The following is a 20,367-nucleotide window of genomic DNA, read 5'->3' on the forward strand; positions in this document are numbered from 1 at the left end:
CAGTTGTGACGTCCTACGTAGATATATACTATAGTTTGTTCCATATTTTTATAACAAATCTATTCGAAAAATACTTTCTTAACCGAGATCAGATTCTTCAAGAATGGCTGGTAATTCATACAGCTAAGGCAAAACCACACCCGGAGACCAGAAATAATGGCCAGGCAAAATATCGAACGAAGCAGATGAGGCAGAAAAATACCTCGATTGCCTAAGTAGTCGCTACGGCAATAAATAATGGCTATTACAGAAAAAGTGTTGTTTTTTTTCAGTATCTTTTCATTAACTGGCATTTCTTATGACGAACGCTTATTAATTTCATTTTAGTTTTTTTCCATATTCAAATATGGTTTATATTCTTTAACAGATCAGCAGAATAACATTGTATCATTTATTTAGTGCATGTACATGTATGTCATCTACAAGAAATTACTATGACTGTTAACAAAATTGTTAAAGTAATTATGATTTTATTTTATGTATATTATTCATTGACAACCCGAATCAGAAAGCATTTAATTTCTTTGACATAAACTTTTGAGGTTTTGGCCAAACTGACGATTTCGTGTGGACTTCGACTCGTTGATTTCCAAGATTGAAGAGTGCATGCATAGAAATTATCTTTCTTCCCGAAGTTGGGGTTTAGTTTCGCGGGTAATCCATGAATGTTATTCCCCACGAAAATCAATGATTTGACAGCATGAAAATGACGAATGTCGATAGTCATATAAATCGCTAAGGTAAATAAAATCGAAAGCCAACTAACCCCATTTTATATATACGTGTAATTACATCTGCAAGTATTGCAATCAATGCGGCATATATAAAGCTTATTTAAGATATATTAATTGCCTTTCGTCTTTTGATACTCATTATAATACTATGTAAAATAGCTACATGTATACAGTCATTTTTATTTCGTACGAATCAGGGTTTTTCAAACCATTGTAAATATCCTTTTGTATATGGAATGTAGTAATATCATAAGTATTGACTACTCTTAAATTTTTCAATACAACTTAGGTCATACGTATCATGCTGGACACAATTGATTCTGCCTTTGCGACCAGTGTAGATCATGATCAGCCTGCACATCCGTGCATTCTGATCATGCTCTGCACTGTTCGCCATTCAGTCAGTATCTTTTAGGTAAGCACCCCTTCAACAGTTAATGGTACTGTCCAAATTGAAGGATGGACAAGTCCATTAAAGAAATTCAGCAGGGTAAGGGTTTAGATAATGAACATGCAATGATAATCGGATATTTACTTTCAATTACATACCTTTTGTATGCCCCGGTATGGACGGAAGGTCACCTACATGTATGCCCCTGTATGAACGGAAGGCCACCTACATATATGCCCCGGTATGAACGGAAGGCCAACTACATGTATGCCCCGGTATGAACGGAAGGCCACCTACATGTATGCCACGGTATGAACGGAAGGCCAACTACATGTATGCGTCAGTATGAACGGAAGGCCAACTACATGTATGCGCCGGTATGAACGGAAGGCCACCTACATGTATGCGCCGGTATGAACGGAAGGCCAACTACATGTATGCGCCAGTATGAACGAAAGGTCACCTACATGTATGCGCCGGTATGAACGGAAGGCCACCTACATGTATGCGCCGGTATGAACGGAAGGCCAACTACATGTATGTGCCGGTATGAACGGAAGGTCACCTACTTGTATGCGCCGGTATGAACGGAAGGCCAACTACATGAAAGAACACGTAATCGCCCGGAAATGTCGTTTACTATTAGGGGTCAGCTTCCTCAAAAGATTTATATGATGCATGCCCTTCAGATATCTTTTGGGACAGTATCAACAACTTTCCAAAATCTAGCCTGCCAGTTTTGCTTTTTTTCACATGAAAGAATTCTACATCCACCGCAGGGTGTAGAACCCACACATTTGAGGACTTGCAATTTAAAGTCTGCGGACTTCATACATTGGCCGCAGAGGACCCAAACTTAAACAGCGTAAACAACACTTACCTAGCCCAATAACTTGTTGCCCGGTCACATGGTTTGCCAGGATAAGCGCAACTGAACAGATGATAACTTGGTACATATTACACATAGGTCAGCATTATAGTTGTCCGCGGGTAGGTGCAAATCTGAAACCGACGAATATCAAAGTAAATATGTAGAAGTCCCATCATCATTTCTCTGATTTAAAGTGATAAGAAATACCGTAAATTATGAAGGTACCAACTAAGGCAATTTTAGGATACAATATGGCTCTTTTCGTGGGCGACCAGAAAAATAAATGACGTCAGTCAAATTGCACTTTCATGTATTACATCTGCTAACTTTAACCTTTACCCTGCTCTGGGCAAGTGATTCTGCCTTTGCGGCCAGTGCAGACCAAGATCCGCCTGCACGTCCGTGCTGGCTAATCATGATCTGCACTGTTCGCTATTCAGTCAGTAAATTTTCATTGAACTCCCCTTCAAGTGATAAATGGTACTGCCCAACATGAAGGACACGTCCATTTTAGAAATTTAGCAGGCTAAAGGTTAAGAAAGGGGCCCCGTAATGACAATACGTAATTTCCGTTTGGATGTTGTATTTGTATTCTACACATGCGATTTCGGCATTCTCCAACTGTTTCAGAAGTCCAGAATGACGAATATGCAGCTGTTCGGATTTCCGTGTGTCAAAACAGATTCATTACCTTAAATTTCAATTTTGAATTCCAGTACAATGTATAGCGGTATAACTCTGCCTGAAATGCAGATGGGTTCTTTTATCTTGTGATGCAATACATACATCAACACTTAGATATTTTTTTTGAAATTGAAGACTTTATAAGTTTATTGAAAATTAGTTAGCGATACCATAATTTTCGGCTCACTAGTCTATATAAGTTCAATAAGGAATATACGATGTATGTCTTCTGTGTAATATCAACATGCCTTCAATTCCAAATCTAGTGTAATGAAAGAAGTTCTGTCAACAGAAAGTTGTAATAAAGGCCTTTGCAACAAAATATGAAGAGAGAAATAAGTAAAAGAATGACAACTAAATAATAATTAATTATTTCCGTCCTGAATAATACTAACCGGAAGTAATGGCATATTTTATGAGAATCTGTCTATTCTCTTTGTTCCGTCAGTTTTGCATGCACATAATTAAAACATACTGATAATTAAATAAATCAGGTAAAAATGATATATTGTAATCAAAATTCTGATGCCCAACTCTTGTTTGTTTTTTGTCTGTAAATATGAGCATCTCCATTTTATATTAGGTGTCCTTTGTCACCAGTATATGCTACGGAATCACCCTGCGGGTTTCACTGTCCTTTAGCTCTGAAGAAAGGTAATAATTAAGAATGTTTTCTGCACAACCGGTTTAACCTCCTTATTAAACTCCCTATTGTTGTTTTTTTCCACTGAAGTTTTGGGCACAACCGGTCACTGAAGTGCTGTGCACAACCGTTGGGTTTTTTGCCACAGATCGTTCCATCGCGGTTCTGTAGTGTTTCATCTCCCCCCGCCCCCCTCCCTCACTCCCCACTCTCGCCCGACTCTCACTTTGTCTATATAGTTTGTGTACATGTCTGTTTTGTACATATTTACACTGGGTTTCATCAAGGGCGACTGCTAGTTTAGAACATGACTATAACTACTGCATCTTTAACCTTGATGATCGGTCAATTTTTATTTTTAGAAATTACAAACTTCAAACTAATAATATGACCGTATGCCATTCATTTTGATCTCTATAACACAGCTATTTTAATGGAAAACGTCCTTAAGGAAATGATAACGACAGGTGAGTAGCAAAAACCATTCATTTTGAACCATTTTATCTCTTCTCTTCAACAATATGTCCTGATAAAAATGTTGAAATGTAATCTTTCCGCGATTTTCTTTACAAAACATTTTTATCCGTGACATTCAGCTAAAATTTTTGGTGACAAATCAAACATCGGGTTTAGCATTCTCTTCGTTTGGCCGAAAGAGAGAAAGCACGGTATAAATTAGAAAATGGGCACTGCTATGCCGTACGTTATTAGCTAGGATTTGAAGATCATGCAGTAATCTTACAATTCGAATCAGAGTTTTGTACAAATTTCCACATTCATTCGCAGCACGCAGTCATATCCCCCACCAACATGAGGAATCATTGTTCAGATTTTGAAGTTTCTCGAGTGTCCGGTACTTAATGCAAATTTCAACTATAAAATGTCTCTTACTATTTTATACTGTTCAGTAGTCATGCGTTATGTTCTTTTTATTATATGTTTCTGTTTGTATATGGAAATCTCGGATACTTCTGTGAGTGAAAAATTGCATAACTGTCACAGTTCAAGTACAATACACAAAACGATACTTGTAACACCTCCGCTATATCTTTGTTTGATAACAGTAAAATTTTTAACTTTCTCATGTATTGAAAATTAAAAAAAAAACATATGAAAACACTTTAAATCTTGTATGGTTGCCTCCGTCTACTTATAATAATATGCGACTCTACACGATAAACTCTGTTAACCCTTATCATACTGCACACGATTGATTCTGTCTTTGCGACCAGTGTAGATCATGTTCAGCCTGCACATCCGTGTAGTCTGATCATGATCTGCACTGTTCGCTTTTCAGTCAGTATTTTTGGTAAGCATCCCTTTTAAATCTCACATATCTAAAATTATAAAAATAGCATATGAGGACACTCTAAATTTTGTATGGTAACCTCCATCTACTAGATTTTCAGCTTACTTCGACACGTACTGCGGATCACGGATTGCGGACTTACTATAGGGGTTTTCTCAAACTGTATATGTGGAAGTTATGCATAACTGAACAGTGGCATATTTAGCATCCAGTTCTAATGCCGTAATACTGTTTCCATTTAAAATATCTTAGAATAAGACCGTTATAAGATTTATATATATCCGTTTTAATACGTATGGATTACCGATATATTTTGTCTTACAAGCATTCATAACAACGTAGGCGCAGTTTTTTTTAATGTTTTACCCTTTTACCTTTTATATCGCTTTTTGATTAATGTATCTCTTTAAATCTTTCGACTGCCGTATTTATGAACAAGAAACTAGAGGATCTATATCGCAAACTTGTTCTTTTTTATTTGAAGTGCTGCTACTTATTTGCATGCTTGCTGTCATTTTCGTGAGATTTTAGGCAGAATTCGCTAGCAGTGAAAACGGCTGTTGATTCAACGATCAACATACCGTATAATCCAGGATGTGAACCAATGACCTCCTGGTAAGGAGACAGACACTCTCCCCCTGCGCCGCAAGAGGTTCACCTATTTTAGATCAAGCGACCCCTATGTGTAGGGGATCACAACAACATATGTTACAAGCTATTACTTAATTGAATATTTGGTATCAAAGAATGTATATATATGGAAACATGGAGTTTCATATTATTGCACTCGCGGCACTGAAATGCTATTGTACGACGCACAATTTTGAATGTACACGATACGATGCGTGACATTTTAATGCACCGCGGAAAAAATGTCGCACGTGTTATTATATATTCTTAACCATTTCAAACCCTACAAATTCAGTTTCATGCGGTACTGAATTCATTCAGTTTTCCCGGTCACCTTATCATGATATACATGATGGCTACATTATGCATTTTTAAAACAATATAGACCTTGAGTTTTCAGGAGTTTAAATATTTGTTCAAGTTCCCTGAAGCCGAGTATCTACACATACCATACATTGTATATGCATGTGTTCGAAAAGGTACTCGACTAAAAGGGCTTTTCAACAATCATAAAAGGCTAGTCTCGACTACTAATCAGATGACAACACAGAATTGTTGAAATGGTGCCATTAGAGTTGACTAAGTCAAAAATATAATTTCGTTGATAATTCGATGCACGTACTGGCCGAATATAATCGGAATTTTGACCTTGGACGCTTCTCAGGCCCCATGTTCACAAACAATTTTCGGTCTCAGCTGGGTTTTAGATTGAAATTTAATTAAGAAATAATAAGTATCAAAATTAGGTTTATCGTAGAAGTACCCGAGTTCGAAGTTCTTATGCCTTAGTGATATATTTCTACGCATAAGAACGACAAACGAAGGTTATTTTCCGATAAACCTTATTTAGATACTTACTTTTTCGATAACTAAAAAGTTATTTTTTGTCTTCTTGCTTCCCGGAGCATTTGAATATCACTGATTTTGAAATTTTTGCCCGTCTTACTACACGAGTGCTGATGACACCGGATAAACTGGTACATGTGTTGTATATCACGACAGCATTTAACCTGATACATATAAAAAGGTCATGGTCACATAAAAATTGGTTGGTCACTTTGTGTAAAACTCTAAAACAAAGTCGGATTTAAAGATGTTTCAAACTGGAATTATGATATCTTTTTTACATGACTGTGTTCAAAATGTGGTTGTATAATGGATTGTAAGTAATATGGGATTTAAAAAGAACAGGAAAAAAGGAAAAATAGTACGGATTACTATATAATGGCTCACGTGCAAGGAAACAATGGAACATTTTTTCCTGGCCCTCAGCAATTTGTGCAGTTACCGTATACAGGTCAGTGTCAATCTCCGGTAACAGTTATGCCTAATAATTTCACACAAGGACAGGCGCAACAAATGAGCCGGTCTGTATCATTCCCAGTTGGAAATCAATCTTCTTAAAATGTAACCAGTGAAGAATAAATGAATTTCATTAGTGGCAAATTTGAAAAGATAACAGTATATTAAGTAAACTAGAGTCAGCTGAGAAGTAAGTGAATAGTTAAGATGACAAACTAGATAATCGGCGATATATGACCTTTTTGTGTCGGTTCGCTGTAAAAAACACACATCATTCATTTTTGGATAAGCGGGTTACGAAAAGTGAAGATAAAAAGATAAAATGATCACGCTATAAGATACAGTAAGTTGCATGATTATAAAAAGACAACACAAGAGAGCAAGTATCTGTTTTGCAATCAGAAAAACAAAGGTTGGGAGAGTCTCTTGCGGACTTACATGAAAAAATCCATGGTCTGTAACTTAATTATCGGTGGGATCAAAGATCCCAAGGATGAAACTTGAAAATGTCAAGAAATACTTTAAAGAGGATTTAAAAATTCCAGAAGAGAACATAGCAACACTCGAAGTAGAGAGAGCTATGAGATTCGGATTGCAAAGACAAATTAAGCCAAAGAAGGTGCTGGTAGCCTTCAGAGGTGCCACGATTAAAAACTATGTTAAGTCCTTTAAGGATAATGTGAACCCAAAACTGGTCTTTTCATGCACGATCAATTTCCAAAAAAGGAGGCATACATCAAATACAACAAACTAACTGTAGATGCCAAAATATATACTGACGAGCCATAATATGTGACTGTCCCGTAGGAAGCACAAGATGTAGTTTCAATTGCCGCATAGAACTGCAGTGGTTTATCAAAAGAGAAACAAGACGACACAGACTTCTGTAATATTTTATCCGGCATATTTTTTTGCTTAGGACATGGATGTCATAGATAGCAAAATTGGCTTAAATCACACAATTTCTTTCGCAAATTTCAACATAGAAGGGCTCGTCGGCAAAGTGGCGGTATCATACTATATTACAAAGAATCTATTGCAGACGGAATTTCAGTTGTTAGAAATCACTTTGATACAATTGTTTGGGTAAAGTTAAATAATACTTTAGGTTGGATAAATTTTTAAAGACATATATGTATGTGCTACATATATATGGGGGTAGGAGTCTCCAGCTTATAATGTAAATAATAAAAATCTGTTCGAATTGAAGGAAAACGATATAAGCTTTTATAAAAGCCGAGGTATTGTAATGATAGTAGGAGACATGAATAGCCGAGTTGGATTAAAACCGGACTATATTGCTTATGACACAATGGACTCAATTCTGGACAGCAATGATTACGTGCCAGACCTCTTGACGGATGGATACACAATTTAATCCTTATGGTATACAATTATTGGATATGTGCAACTATGGCATGTCAAACGCTGCTAAATAATATATGTATGTTATTATTATTGTTTGTTTGTTGTTGTTATTCAATGTCGTGTCATTCATATTCTAAAATTTGCTATTGTTATTGTATATATGTCGTTATTCTTATGGTATGTTCGATATTCTTATGGTAAAAGTCATTATTGTTATTCTATGTTTCGGTATTGTTATTGTATCTTTGATATTGTTATTCAATGTCGTGTCATTCATATTCTAAGTCTTACCATTGTTATTGTATATGTCGTTCTTCTTATTGTATGTTCGATATTCTTATGGTAAAAGTCATTATTGTTATTCTGTATTTCGTTATTCTTATTGTATCTTTGATATTGTTATTCAATGTCGTGTCATTCATAACAATAACAAACATACAATAATAATAACATACATATATAATTTAGCAACGTTGGACATGCCATATGCAACGCTAAAGCCTTCAGGCGAATACATATATTGTGGCTGTGAGGGAAGCACAGTTATAGATTACCTTCCTTGTGAGCAACATTCAGTCATTCAAAATTTCAGATTTTAACATCTTTTCAGACCATGCTATTCTGGAATTTAATGTCGTAACAAACTGTATAAGAAACCGCCTCGGTAGCCTAGTGGTACAGCGTCCGCTTCGAGTGCGGGAGGTCATGGGTTCGATCCCCGGCCGCGTCAAACCAAAGACGTGAAAAATATAGTACTAGTAGCTTCCTCTTCCTCGCTTGACGCTCAGCATTAAGAGGGTAGTGCTAGGACTGGTCCGCCCGGTGTCAGTATAATGTGACTGGGTGGGGTATCATGTCACGTGTCTACGGCGTGATATTCCAGTGAGGCAGCACTATAAAGTTGGGCATTGTGCTCGCTGCTAAAGGTAGACACCGTCTTTATATGACTGATAAATTGTTGAAAAAGACGTTAAACCCGAACACACGCACGCACACACACACAAACTGTATAAGCACAGAAAATGATAAAGGGAATTCATTTCCATATACAAAATGGTTCGCAAATAAACGAGATGAATTCAGACGAAGACTGATAACAAGATTGCCAGAATTAAACCTTTTGTTGAGTGATTCGGAGGCTGCTGCTGCCGATAGAAATACAGTCGATAGCTTAGTTAACAGATTTGCAGGGATAATAAATGAAGAAGCCAAACCTTTGTTCTACAAGGAAGTTAGCTCAAATAACCAAAAAGTCCAGTTTAATACAAGTTATACAAGTTTTACAAGTCAAACAAACGCGAAAAACATAAAATAGTAAGAATGAGGGAGATTGAGACCATTAAGTCTAAAACACCTTGCGACTTTTGGAAATTTTTCTCAACGAGGAGATAATATCTCATTGAATAATTCCTATGAATAGTTAAATAATTTATCTGAGGAGATTAACATTACAACTGACGGTGAAAGTGGTTTCGGTAGAAATGGGATTTCACTCGATGATCCTGTCTTTGCTGAACTAGATTCTATCATTACTGCAGGCTATTAAGTCTTTAAAGCGAGGTAAAGCAGGCGGAAATGACGGCATCATTAACGAATACTTTATTGAGGCAGGCGACATCATCGGTTCACATTTAAAGATATGTTTAATTTTGTTTTGTGTTTCGGTCATGGGTGGAAGGATTAATTAAACCGGTTTTCAAAAAAGGCGACGACAGCAATGTAGGTATTATCGAGGAATAACTGGTTATTTCTACTTTAAAAATATTCACCCCAATTTTAAATAAGAGGATGTCAGACTGGAGTAGGGAGAATAATATAATTTCCGATTCTCAGTCAATGTATGAACACGTGAGATGTAGAGTACGTAATGGTAACGAATTTTCAGACTTTATAGAAATCGCAGTAGATTAAAACATGGTGAAATAGGGTCCCCTCTGTAGTGGTCAATGTTCGTTGAAGACTTAGAATTATACCTGGGAACAAGACCTGGCAGGGACTTAAGTTTTGATGATTTAACGTTAAATACTATTCCTATATACTGATGACATGAGCCGTGCCATGGGAAAACCAACATAGTGGGTGTGCGACCAGCATGGATCCAGACCAGCCTGCGCATCCGCGCAGTCTGGTCAGGATCCATGCTGTTCGCTAACAGTTTCTCCAATTCCAATAGGCTTTAAAAGCGAACAGCATGGAGCCTGACCAGACTGCGCGGATGCGCAGGCTGGTCTGGATCCATGCTGGTCGCACACCCACTATGTTGGTTTTCCCATGGCACGGCTCACATGGTGTTGTTCTCAGATACTGTAGAGGGATTATAGCAAAGTTTACACGTGTACTGCGACCGTCGGGACATTGCTGTTAATATAGACAGCAGCTGATAATTCCATGTAAATTGTAACTATATTTACTTGCTAAATTTCATTGATAATCTCTGTTAACATCTGAATATAACTTTTGTGGCTTGGTAATTATGTAACTTGTAACTTTGGCAACTTTTTTTCAATTCCATTATGACCGTGACATCAGCAGATATTATTATGTAAATTGTATCTATTTTTACTTGCTAAATCTCATTTTGCCTCTGATAATCTGTTAACAGCTGATTATAACTTTTGTAGCTTCATAACTATGTGACATGACATTGTAACTTTGCCACTTTTTCAATCCCTTCTGTACCGTGACACAAACAGTTGTTATTAGTAAATTGTAATTAATTTTTCCCGCTAAATATCTTAGTGTCTCTGATAATCTCTGTTAACAACTGAAAATAACTTACGTGGCTTGATAACTATATGTAACTTGTGTAACTTGTACCGTGACAACAACAGTTATTACTATGATTACTATGTAAATTGTAACTATTTTTACCCGCTAAATTTCATAGTGTATCTGATAATGTAGGGATAACGTGTTAAAACGTCTGCAGAATCCCGAGGGATTCTGAAGATGTTATAACACGAAAAAACATGCGCTAACGCTATTCTAGCGTAAAACGAGAAAAAGTAAACTCTAATAAGTTAATACATTCTCCCTCAACGTCATTATTTCATGAAACGCGCGGGAACGTCTAGGTTGTTTTTTCATTTTGACGTCATTTCCGTTTTAATTATCCGTTTCGGGACCGTAATGCGTTTACGCTTTGCCACGGAACGCGCATATATAAAAAGGTATTATAACAGCACGTGAGCGCGAGAATCTCTCTGTTAACACACGTTTTCACTCTTGTTAAAACACCCCCGAAAAGTGACAATAACAGCAGTTTTATGCTAGAATCTCTGTTAACAACTGAAAATAACTTACGTCACTTGATAACTATGTTCCTTGTAACTGTCACATTTGTTCCAGTACAGCTTGTGTATCTGATCAAACAAATCTGAATGATATTCTTGAAACTTTTTGTAATTATACCCACAGTTTTGATTCAATTGAGACTCTGACAACATCTGATAATACTGTGTTTACAAATTGTAATTATTTTCATTGTGCCTCCGATAACATCTGTTAATAACTGTATATTTTATTTTTTCGTTTGCTCACCAATATTTCATATGTGGCTATAAACTGTAAACAATGTTTGATGCCGAAATTAAAGTATTGTATTGTATTGTATTGTGTATTGTATTGTACCCCTAATTAACAAAATCAGTGTAAAGTCATCAAGCTTACCAAAATAAGAGAGATTAACAAAAGTACACGCATTAAGATGGTATAAAGGGAAAATAATCAAGGGACAATACTCTTCAAAACACGGTCTCATTTCTGGACATGCATGAATATAAAACTTGAATTTTAACATGCACTTTTAATGTTAATGACAAAGGTCGCTGACCTTCAAAATGTTTTGAAAACGGAAGTCAAGGAATTCAATGTTGACGTGACCTCAGTCATCAAGGTCGAGCCTATCTTGATCATTTTTCGGATATCAGATTATGAAATCGGATATCAGATTATGAAGATACGAAATAGCTATTTCTTTTTTTTTATTTTCAAACATAATGATACATAACTAATTCAGGATGTTTTCGTTAAATTATGGTAATGTATCGGATCTCGTTTCGGCGGGGATGAAAGATACATGGATGAGAACTTTCTATATATTTAGACAAAGGTCAAGATATTTCATTGAAACTTCTATTTCATGTAACATTCTAATTTTTTCCGTACAGAAGTCTACGATAACACATTATTTATACTTAAACGGACGTTCATTTTATTCAGAATGTTTAATTATTTTTTCACAATAATAGTTTGTACTGCATTTTTTCCCTGTTGCTAGGAAATACAAGTCTAGGAATCGTATGGACGGACACAAATTAAAACCAAACTGTTTTTGTTCGAATCGTCGTTACCTTCAAATCCATGTTTCATGTGTTTTTTTTTTCAATGCATGAATATATTAAGGTGAAGTAATATCGTAGTACAGTGGGTTTGAAACTTCCCAGGTCGTGTGTTCGAGTCGAGCGGAAGAAAGGTAACGCCAGAAATGTCTCCATATCAAAACAAAATGTTAAAGCATACGGATATTTGAAAAACATGCTAAAGGCAAGTAAAATGCGACAGAGTACATAGCTGAATCCAGAGGCATCGTACTTGTCCGAATCGTTCAAATAGGTCTTGAACTAAAAAAAATAATAATAGAATATGACATCTGAAAATTGCGATTACGTGTGTTAACTGTAGCCTGTTCACTATCCATATATTTTCAAAATCACAATACACTAATGTCTACAATGAAGTCAAAAGTTACTATACACATAAGTAAAAGAAATATATATACCATAGATATGTCTTCTTTCTTGCGAACTTTTAAATATTTTAAGAAAACCTCTACTGTAAGTACGCAGTCCACTGTCCGCAGTCCGCGTAGAAGTAAGTTGAAAATCTCTAATAATGTGCGACTCTTTCAATCTTTGACCTTTGTTTTGTTTTTGTTGGGTTTAACGTCGCACCGACACAATTATACTTCCCAACTTTGATGGAGGATGAAGACCACAGGTGCATTATTTTCATCACGGGCGGGCACCTGGGTAGAACCACCGACCTTCCATAAGCCAGCTGGCTAGCTGCCTCACATACAGAATTCAACGCCCGGAGTGAGGCTCGAACCCAAATCGGTGTGAGGCAAGTTTGTACTTTTGTATCTCAGTTTAAGTTTGGTTTAACGTGACATCGAATACGGTAACTTTCCAGCTTTTCATGGGCTTGTCTCAAGCATAGGTACATCAATCGTCATGTTTTCAAAAAAGTAAATATACATACTTGAAAAAAGAAGTGTTTTTTTATACATTAATATGAAAAGTCCCACAACATACAGGTAGATGTGTCTCTGTTAGGTATGAGGGAAGAGCGGGACTGACTACGGCACTCGTGAAAATATTGCTTAGAGATTTTTCACTGAATCAAACAAATATCCTCTTTATTAATATATTTATACTGATATTCAGTTCTTATCAAATACCACTTTAAAGTTATATGGAATATCAAAAATTATATTATACATTACATTGCTCTTCAAAATGACTAAAGCTATCAGTGTTTTATTCACTTACCTTGTTGGTATCTTTTGACATATATTTGTTTTACACAATCACCCACATCTCATACTCTCAAATCCTTTTTTTTCAATTGAAAATTAAATGTTTATATAATATCTAAATATATCGTTTTATAGTATTCCGTGTTTTATACACTTTGATTTAAGAAAACATACACTTTTACTAAAACTCGTATCAGTCACAACGTTAAAAATAGCAAACTAGGACGAATGTTTGCGAAAAATTCAAAAATCTCTGATAACGTTTGATAACGCTGTCAAATCAATATTATATCTAAAATGTTGTCTGACCCACTCTTTGGCCAATGTTAGTCGAAATTGTCGTTTAAAACGGAGAGTAAACAAAAAGAGATTTTTCTTTCTCCATGGAATTTATAAAACACGGTATACGTTATCTAACTAGGATAGCAAAACAGACTATATTGCAAAACGGTCTTCAATGTTTTTATATATGCGTAAATTAATATTTCGGAAAGGACAGACAAACACAACGTAATTGATATAAGAAAATGGAAAATGATTAGAGGTATGGAAATTCTGATATAACTCAAAATCAGTTTTGTGATAACAAACTTGTGAAGAAGAAAATGTGATGAATATTTGTGGAAAGTATTTTCAAATTGGTAAATAATACATAAATCCGTGTGCTAACCCACACAGCCATTTGGAACACAGCTAATTTTGCAAATTAGCCATCAACTCGTAAACAGTTTTAAAACTGAGCGTTTTAATTTCGACTGTTAAAATATCCCAACAGTTATCAAATCGATATGTAAAACGCAGCAAAACAAGAGCTCGTAGAACACGAAACGCCCCCGCCCCTTACTTGATGCATTCAGTAACTGCAAAAGGAACAGAAATTATTTGGTCACTGTGCACTGGACGCTTGACTTACTGACCTCAAATCAATAATTATGGGTCATTCACCAGTCATTAGTGATCTCTGTTTCAAATGTGATCTTAGACCAAAGCATTCTCTAGTTATTTGGCAAAAAAAGTTCTACTGTTCTGTGTCAATGTGACCTTGACCTACTGACTGGTGTTAGACTTTTCTTGCCAGACTTTTTCTCTATAAATATAAGTGAGCCGCTGGAAAAGCCTTTACCTTCACGCCTACGTAAAAAGTAATATCGAACTACTCTTTGTAAACTGCTACGCGACTAGTGAAACTTAGTCGTACCATATTGTATGACTACTTAACGGAAATGTACTAATGTATTAATTATTACCGTTCAAAAGAATTGACAGTTATTGTACCCCACGAACAACAAAGTTGTAAAGGGGGGGGGGGGGGGGTGCGGGTATTCTGGTTTCAGGTTGTCTGTCCGTCCGTCCGTCTGTCCCTAGACACAATCTTGTGCGCACCATCTCTCCTCATCCCCTTGACACAATTCAATGAAACTTCACACAAGTAATCAGTAACAACAGTAGTTGTGCATGGGGCATGTTAGGTTCTTCCAGAAAAAAAAATTGCAGAGTTACGGGACTTTGTTTTTTGTTACTATACTATGTACATAGACACAATCTTGTGCGCACCATTTCTCCTCATCCCTTTGACACAATTTAATGAAACTTCACCCTAGTGATCAGTAACAACAGTAGTTGTGCATGGGGCATGTTAGGTTCTTTCAGAAAAAAAAATTGCAGAGTTACGGGACTTTGTTTTTTGTTACTATACTATATACATAGACACAATCTTGTGCGCACCATCTCTCCTCATCCCCTTGACACAGTTTAGTGAAACTTCACACAAGTGATCAGTAACAACAGTAGTTGTGCATGGGGTATGTTAGGTTCTTTAAAAAAAATTGCAGAGTTATGGGACTTTGTTTTTTGTTAACATACTATGTACATACAGTCTGCATATGCAATCTTGTGCGCGCCTAATCTTCCGAACCCTTACACACAATTTAATGAAACTTCACACTAGCAATCAGTACAAACCCTAGTTGTGCATGGTGCATGTTACGTTCTTTTAGATAAATATTCTGCAGAGTTATGGGACTTTGTTTCTTGTTAACATACTGTGTACATACAGTCTGCATATGCAATCTTGTGCGCGCCTAATCTTCCGAACCCTTGCACACAATTTAATGAAACTTCACACAAGTGATCAGTACCAACCCTAGTTGTGCAAGGTGCATGTTACGTTCTTTTAGATAAATATTCTGCATAGTTATGGGACTTTTTTTGTTACTATACTGTATACATATAGTCTATATACATACAGTCCACATAATTATGCAATCTTGTGTGCGTCAAATTGCAATGTACTGTGTCAGTGCATGCGGTGTGTGTGTGTGTGTGTGTGTGTGTGGGGGGGGGGGGGGGGTACATTCATCACCTTTAGTGATAGCTCTAGTTTAAATAGTAACGAATATCTATAGATACTTGGAACTGTTTTACGTCAGAAATATTAATTTGTGGTGTATTGTTATGGACTATTGAAATCAGTTAGAAAGTTTATGAATACTTTCTAGCAGTCAATTTCTCATTACAGTCATGAACCTAAAACTGTGTTGACTTTAATTTCTTCCGTCGGCCATTACTGATTTAGCACCTACGGATATTACAGTACTAAGTATGTGAAGGGATATGTCGTATAAGATCACTTCAAGGTAGTGGACCCTAAGTTGACACACGGTAATTTTTTGTGCCGTGTGATTGTGTATTCTCGTCCATACGGCATTCTTTGAACGTAATGTGGTCTAACGCGCAAATGGTTTGTCGTGAAAACCGGAAAATGCATACGTCGAATACGTTATTTACCGATCTTATACCTTAATATCGTGAAACAGGACAAAAAAACAGTAAACTTAAAAGTCATTCTGTACACCAGACAATCTGTGTTTTTTTCATATTTATTGCTACACATTTCAACACAAATGATAGCATAACAAACTTGAGAACCCCATATTTTCTGACGTCATCAGGAACGAAGTTCAGTTAAGCCTAACGATAAATATTTTAATGAAATATACAATTTTGTAAAGGGTAAATTTCCATCTAAAATCTCATTTCAAAAACAATTGGTATAACTTAGAACTTATAAAAAGGACTCCATTCGCAGAAGCTCGCAAAATGACGATCATAGTCCAATGTGCGTCAGTCGTTATGTGGCACCGGCCATGATAACGGTTTTTGTTTTGTGTTAGCACCGTTTTTCAACAGTATTTCAATTATGCATTGGCATGCAGTTTACCTAATTGTTCCTTCTCAAGAGAAGGAACACTTATGGTGACATGTCACACTTGACTGAGCATGTAATGGATACAAGGGTATCGTCAAAGGAATCCGATTTCCCGTAGGGCGCCGCCATCTTGGACTCATGCATATTCATTACAGATAGCCTCTAGCCCAATATGTGTTTACGCATAATCAATTTTATTACAGTCTTTAATAGTGCAATACAACTATGTCAAATAACAGAACAAGTAGACACAATAATAAAGTTTAAATCATGTAACTCCTCGATTAAATATATCATAGTAAAGAATCGAGATTAATGAAATGAATATGCATCATCTAAAAATAGACACCCGCCAAAACAATTAAAGGCTGAACACCACTAAATCCAGCTCTTCTTTATTTCATATAAAATTCACTTACTTCACAACGGCTTTTCGACATTTTCTAGCATATCAGATTTTCAGAGACTTATATTCCCATAAAGAACTAGATCGCTACTTTACAAAAAGAAAAAGAAAAGGGGGTGTTAACTTTTATATAAGAAAACTACAGTTCGGTAAATACAACCCGCTGAATTTACTACTTTTCGCTTCTTTCAATTTCTCTTTTCGAGACATTAAATTCTTACGCCGCCATTTTTACCGAGAATGCGATAAGAACATGCCGATTTCAATAGAATGCAGTGATACATACTGAAACACGGTAGGGTAAAAGTAAGCACGTTGCTGTCGAGAAAATGCACTAGGAAAGGAAAAAAGATCAGTACTATTTATATATGGACTACTTGTGACTAGACCAGCGGAGGCTTACATTCTATTTGGTAGTGGTCAGCCTTAAGTAATTAAATTGTCCCTGGTCACGTGATTCATTTAGCTTTTGCAAGTCATTTCTTTTGCGTACTTTTTTACTTCCTGATTTTTTTTTTCGAATCGTAAACGCATGTACGAAATTTCTTTGTGTTAAGTGCGCGGGTACTCGCTGGTGTAATCGCGTGATGAAAATATCCGGAAGTGAAATACAGACTGCAAGACAAATGCTTCCAATAGCATAATATGTACTGCAATTGCTTATATAAAAAAAAAACAGCTTTGGGTTATGATAAAACTGTTAATACTTAGATTAGTTCTTAAATAGATCTAATTAAGTTTGCACAAAAAATGACAAATCATATTTGTCTCTTTGCATTATTAAACATTTGTAACATTATGCTAAAACAATATCCCTTAAAAAGAATATTTTATATGTGCTAGAAGGAACCTTTTGGTAAGCTAAATCTTGTACTAATACTAATCCCATATAGAACTTAGTCGCTTATCGTAGATTTGTCGAACAAAAACGACCAGTTACAAAAGCCACATTCAGGTTTAAGGCAAAAAAGTATATATTATTCAGACTTCTCTAGTAGAATGGCTTCCAAAAGTATGCTGATAACGAGACGACTGGAGCTAAATGATGCATTGGACCCAGCCGATTAGGAAGTTCTCACGTAAACACGGTGTCAATCCATAACGGATACCTCGTAGCGCAATTTACCGTGCCCAGTACCTCGAAGCGTAGCCACCGGAGCCTCGCAACTAGAAACAAGCGAGTTGTCAGGAACCGCGGACGTAGTAAGTAAAAGTTTGCCGTTTTTTTCACAATAAATGTTCGGGAGTGTGCCTTCACGGAACTTGCTATATACATTTGTTATGAATACATGGCTAAAAATGAAACTTTAGCAATTCAATTTCATAAAATAGTGAAAACAACTGACAGGTGTTAGCTGGAGTGGTCGTGAACACGCAGAGTTTTCCACATTATTTCGACTCTTGTCCCGTTTTCGTCAAGGACATTGGTGCTGACACCTTCTTCCCGGTATACATACTTCACTTGTAATAATCTACGATCCATGCTGTCCTTTCAAGAGCTACAACATCACACATATTGAATCCCAACGAAATGGCAACGGCACAAGAGTCCTTAAAAACCATTGCACCGGAGTCCTTTAAGCGTGTGGTGTTCAGTTGAGTGAGCTTAACTGCCTATGTACAAGTGTGTTGTACAAGTGTGTTGATATTGATAGTATTTATGCATTTTATATTAAAAACGTGGACGTTTCGGTCAATGTTATTATTAACATTTTTGATTTCTTTTGAAACATACTCTGACGTTTTTACCCCAAACATTTGACAGTTTAAAGACAAACTGCCAGTTTCTCCTCTGTCGTTACAAAATTGCATTTTACAAACTTGCATGACGTCAGAAAATTGCATATTTAAGAAGAGCATAATGACAAAAACTTTGTTTTATTTTGTTTCCAGGCCCGGCTCCAGAAATATTTTATTTGGGGTGTGGGGGGGGGGGGGGGGGGGGGGGGTGAGTGGGTGCACCAGTTGAGAACAAAGCCGTCATCAGCGAGGTGCATAACGCAGAGAGGGGATAGGAACGTGAGGGTGGGGGGAGGGGTCTCCGTATTGGGGGCGAGAGTGGGGTCTCTCCCTGAAAGTTATTTACAGATAGATATGAACTTTTGGTGTATGGTTCAATTTTTGGTCTAAATTTTGAGGTACTGGTGGGGTACTCCTCTCGTTTTAGAGGGGTCAGGGTGCTCTCCCCCTGGAAAAGTTTGAAATACTGGTATGAAATGTCAGGCTGTTGGTCTAAATTTTGATGATAGGAGTATGTATCCCTGTCATTGTAGTGGGGTCAGGGGGCCTTTCCCCTGGAACATTTTGAAATACAGGTATGAAATGTCAGGCTGTTGGTCTAAATTTTGATGATAGGAGTATGTATCCCTGTTATTGTAGTGGGGTCAGGGGGCTCTCCCCCTGGAACATTTTGAAATGCAGGTATGAAATGGTGTCGTTTATACGTAACAGGAGACGTGTATTTCATTTTTTATACGTTTTCATAAATGGTGTTTGTATGTAATAACAAGTGACAAACCTCGTGATGGCGAGACAGTTCCTCGAAAAATAAGTTACAAAGCCTGTCATTCTATAATTATATCCAGTAGGGGAAACACACCTTTATGCTTTTTCCCTACTTCCCGAACTGCAAACTTGTTACTGAATATAGTATTTGGAACGCGAAGTCATCATTGTTTGCCTTGCTTCCATCACAATGCCCGGTGCATTAGAGTATGTAAATGGAGTCATTTAATGAGATATGCGAATTTAAAGTTAGATACTTTATCTAAATTTCTACCATTCAGATTTTTTAATGTCAGAACACAATTATTATTTAACTTTTATATTTCTTTATGTCAAAGCTTCCCGAACCAGAAATGTAACTTTACAATCTGGAAACAGATATGTATATTTACATTGAATTTGTATTCAGTCATAATTATGACAGTGTTTTTGTTATTTGCTTAACTTAAGTACTATTTGAAAAACGAATAATTCAATATAGAACTATATCATGAGCTTCCCGATGGGAGAAGTTTCCGTTTTGTGAAATTTTGAAAAACAGTTATTTCAATATTTTTTCTAAGGATACTTAGCATAAATTCATCAACTTGGTTTTGCATTTTTCTTTTCTTAAGTTGCGTACAGTTATTTTCTCGTTCTAAACTGTTTAGTTTTTCAGTCTTACTTATTGGGGGGTTTATGCAACCACAGAGTGTACTTCCGTTTTCTTATATTGAATCTAAAATAAAATAATGTTTAACGTAGGACGTATATTTCAGTATATGTTAGAGTTTGGAC

At 36.3% G+C, this 20,367-nt stretch overlaps 1 protein-coding gene across 2 annotated transcripts in view; it reads right to left on the reverse strand.

Moving 5' to 3' along the window:
* LOC123549930 (contactin-like) overlaps positions 1 to 13,799 on the reverse strand; it is a 53,906-nt gene extending 40,107 nt beyond the window's left edge. Inside the window, exons 1-2 of one of the 2 annotated variants that reach the window (XM_053546380.1) lie at positions 13,485 to 13,799; positions 2,006 to 2,127 (exon numbers count right to left, since the gene is read on the reverse strand). In XM_053546380.1, coding sequence (XP_053402355.1) covers positions 2,006 to 2,090 — 85 coding nt within the window. In that variant the 5' untranslated portion in view covers positions 2,091 to 2,127; positions 13,485 to 13,799. Of the gene's footprint in view, positions 1 to 2,005; positions 2,128 to 11,235; positions 11,381 to 13,484 lie in introns of those variants that run through there. The other variant, XM_053546381.1, reaches the window with a different exon arrangement.
* Positions 13,800 to 20,367: the final 6,568 nt, after the last annotated feature.

This window comes from Mercenaria mercenaria, chromosome 6 (genome assembly GCF_021730395.1).
Source record: "Mercenaria mercenaria strain notata chromosome 6, MADL_Memer_1, whole genome shotgun sequence".
NCBI classification, from domain to species: domain Eukaryota; kingdom Metazoa; phylum Mollusca; class Bivalvia; order Venerida; family Veneridae; genus Mercenaria; species Mercenaria mercenaria.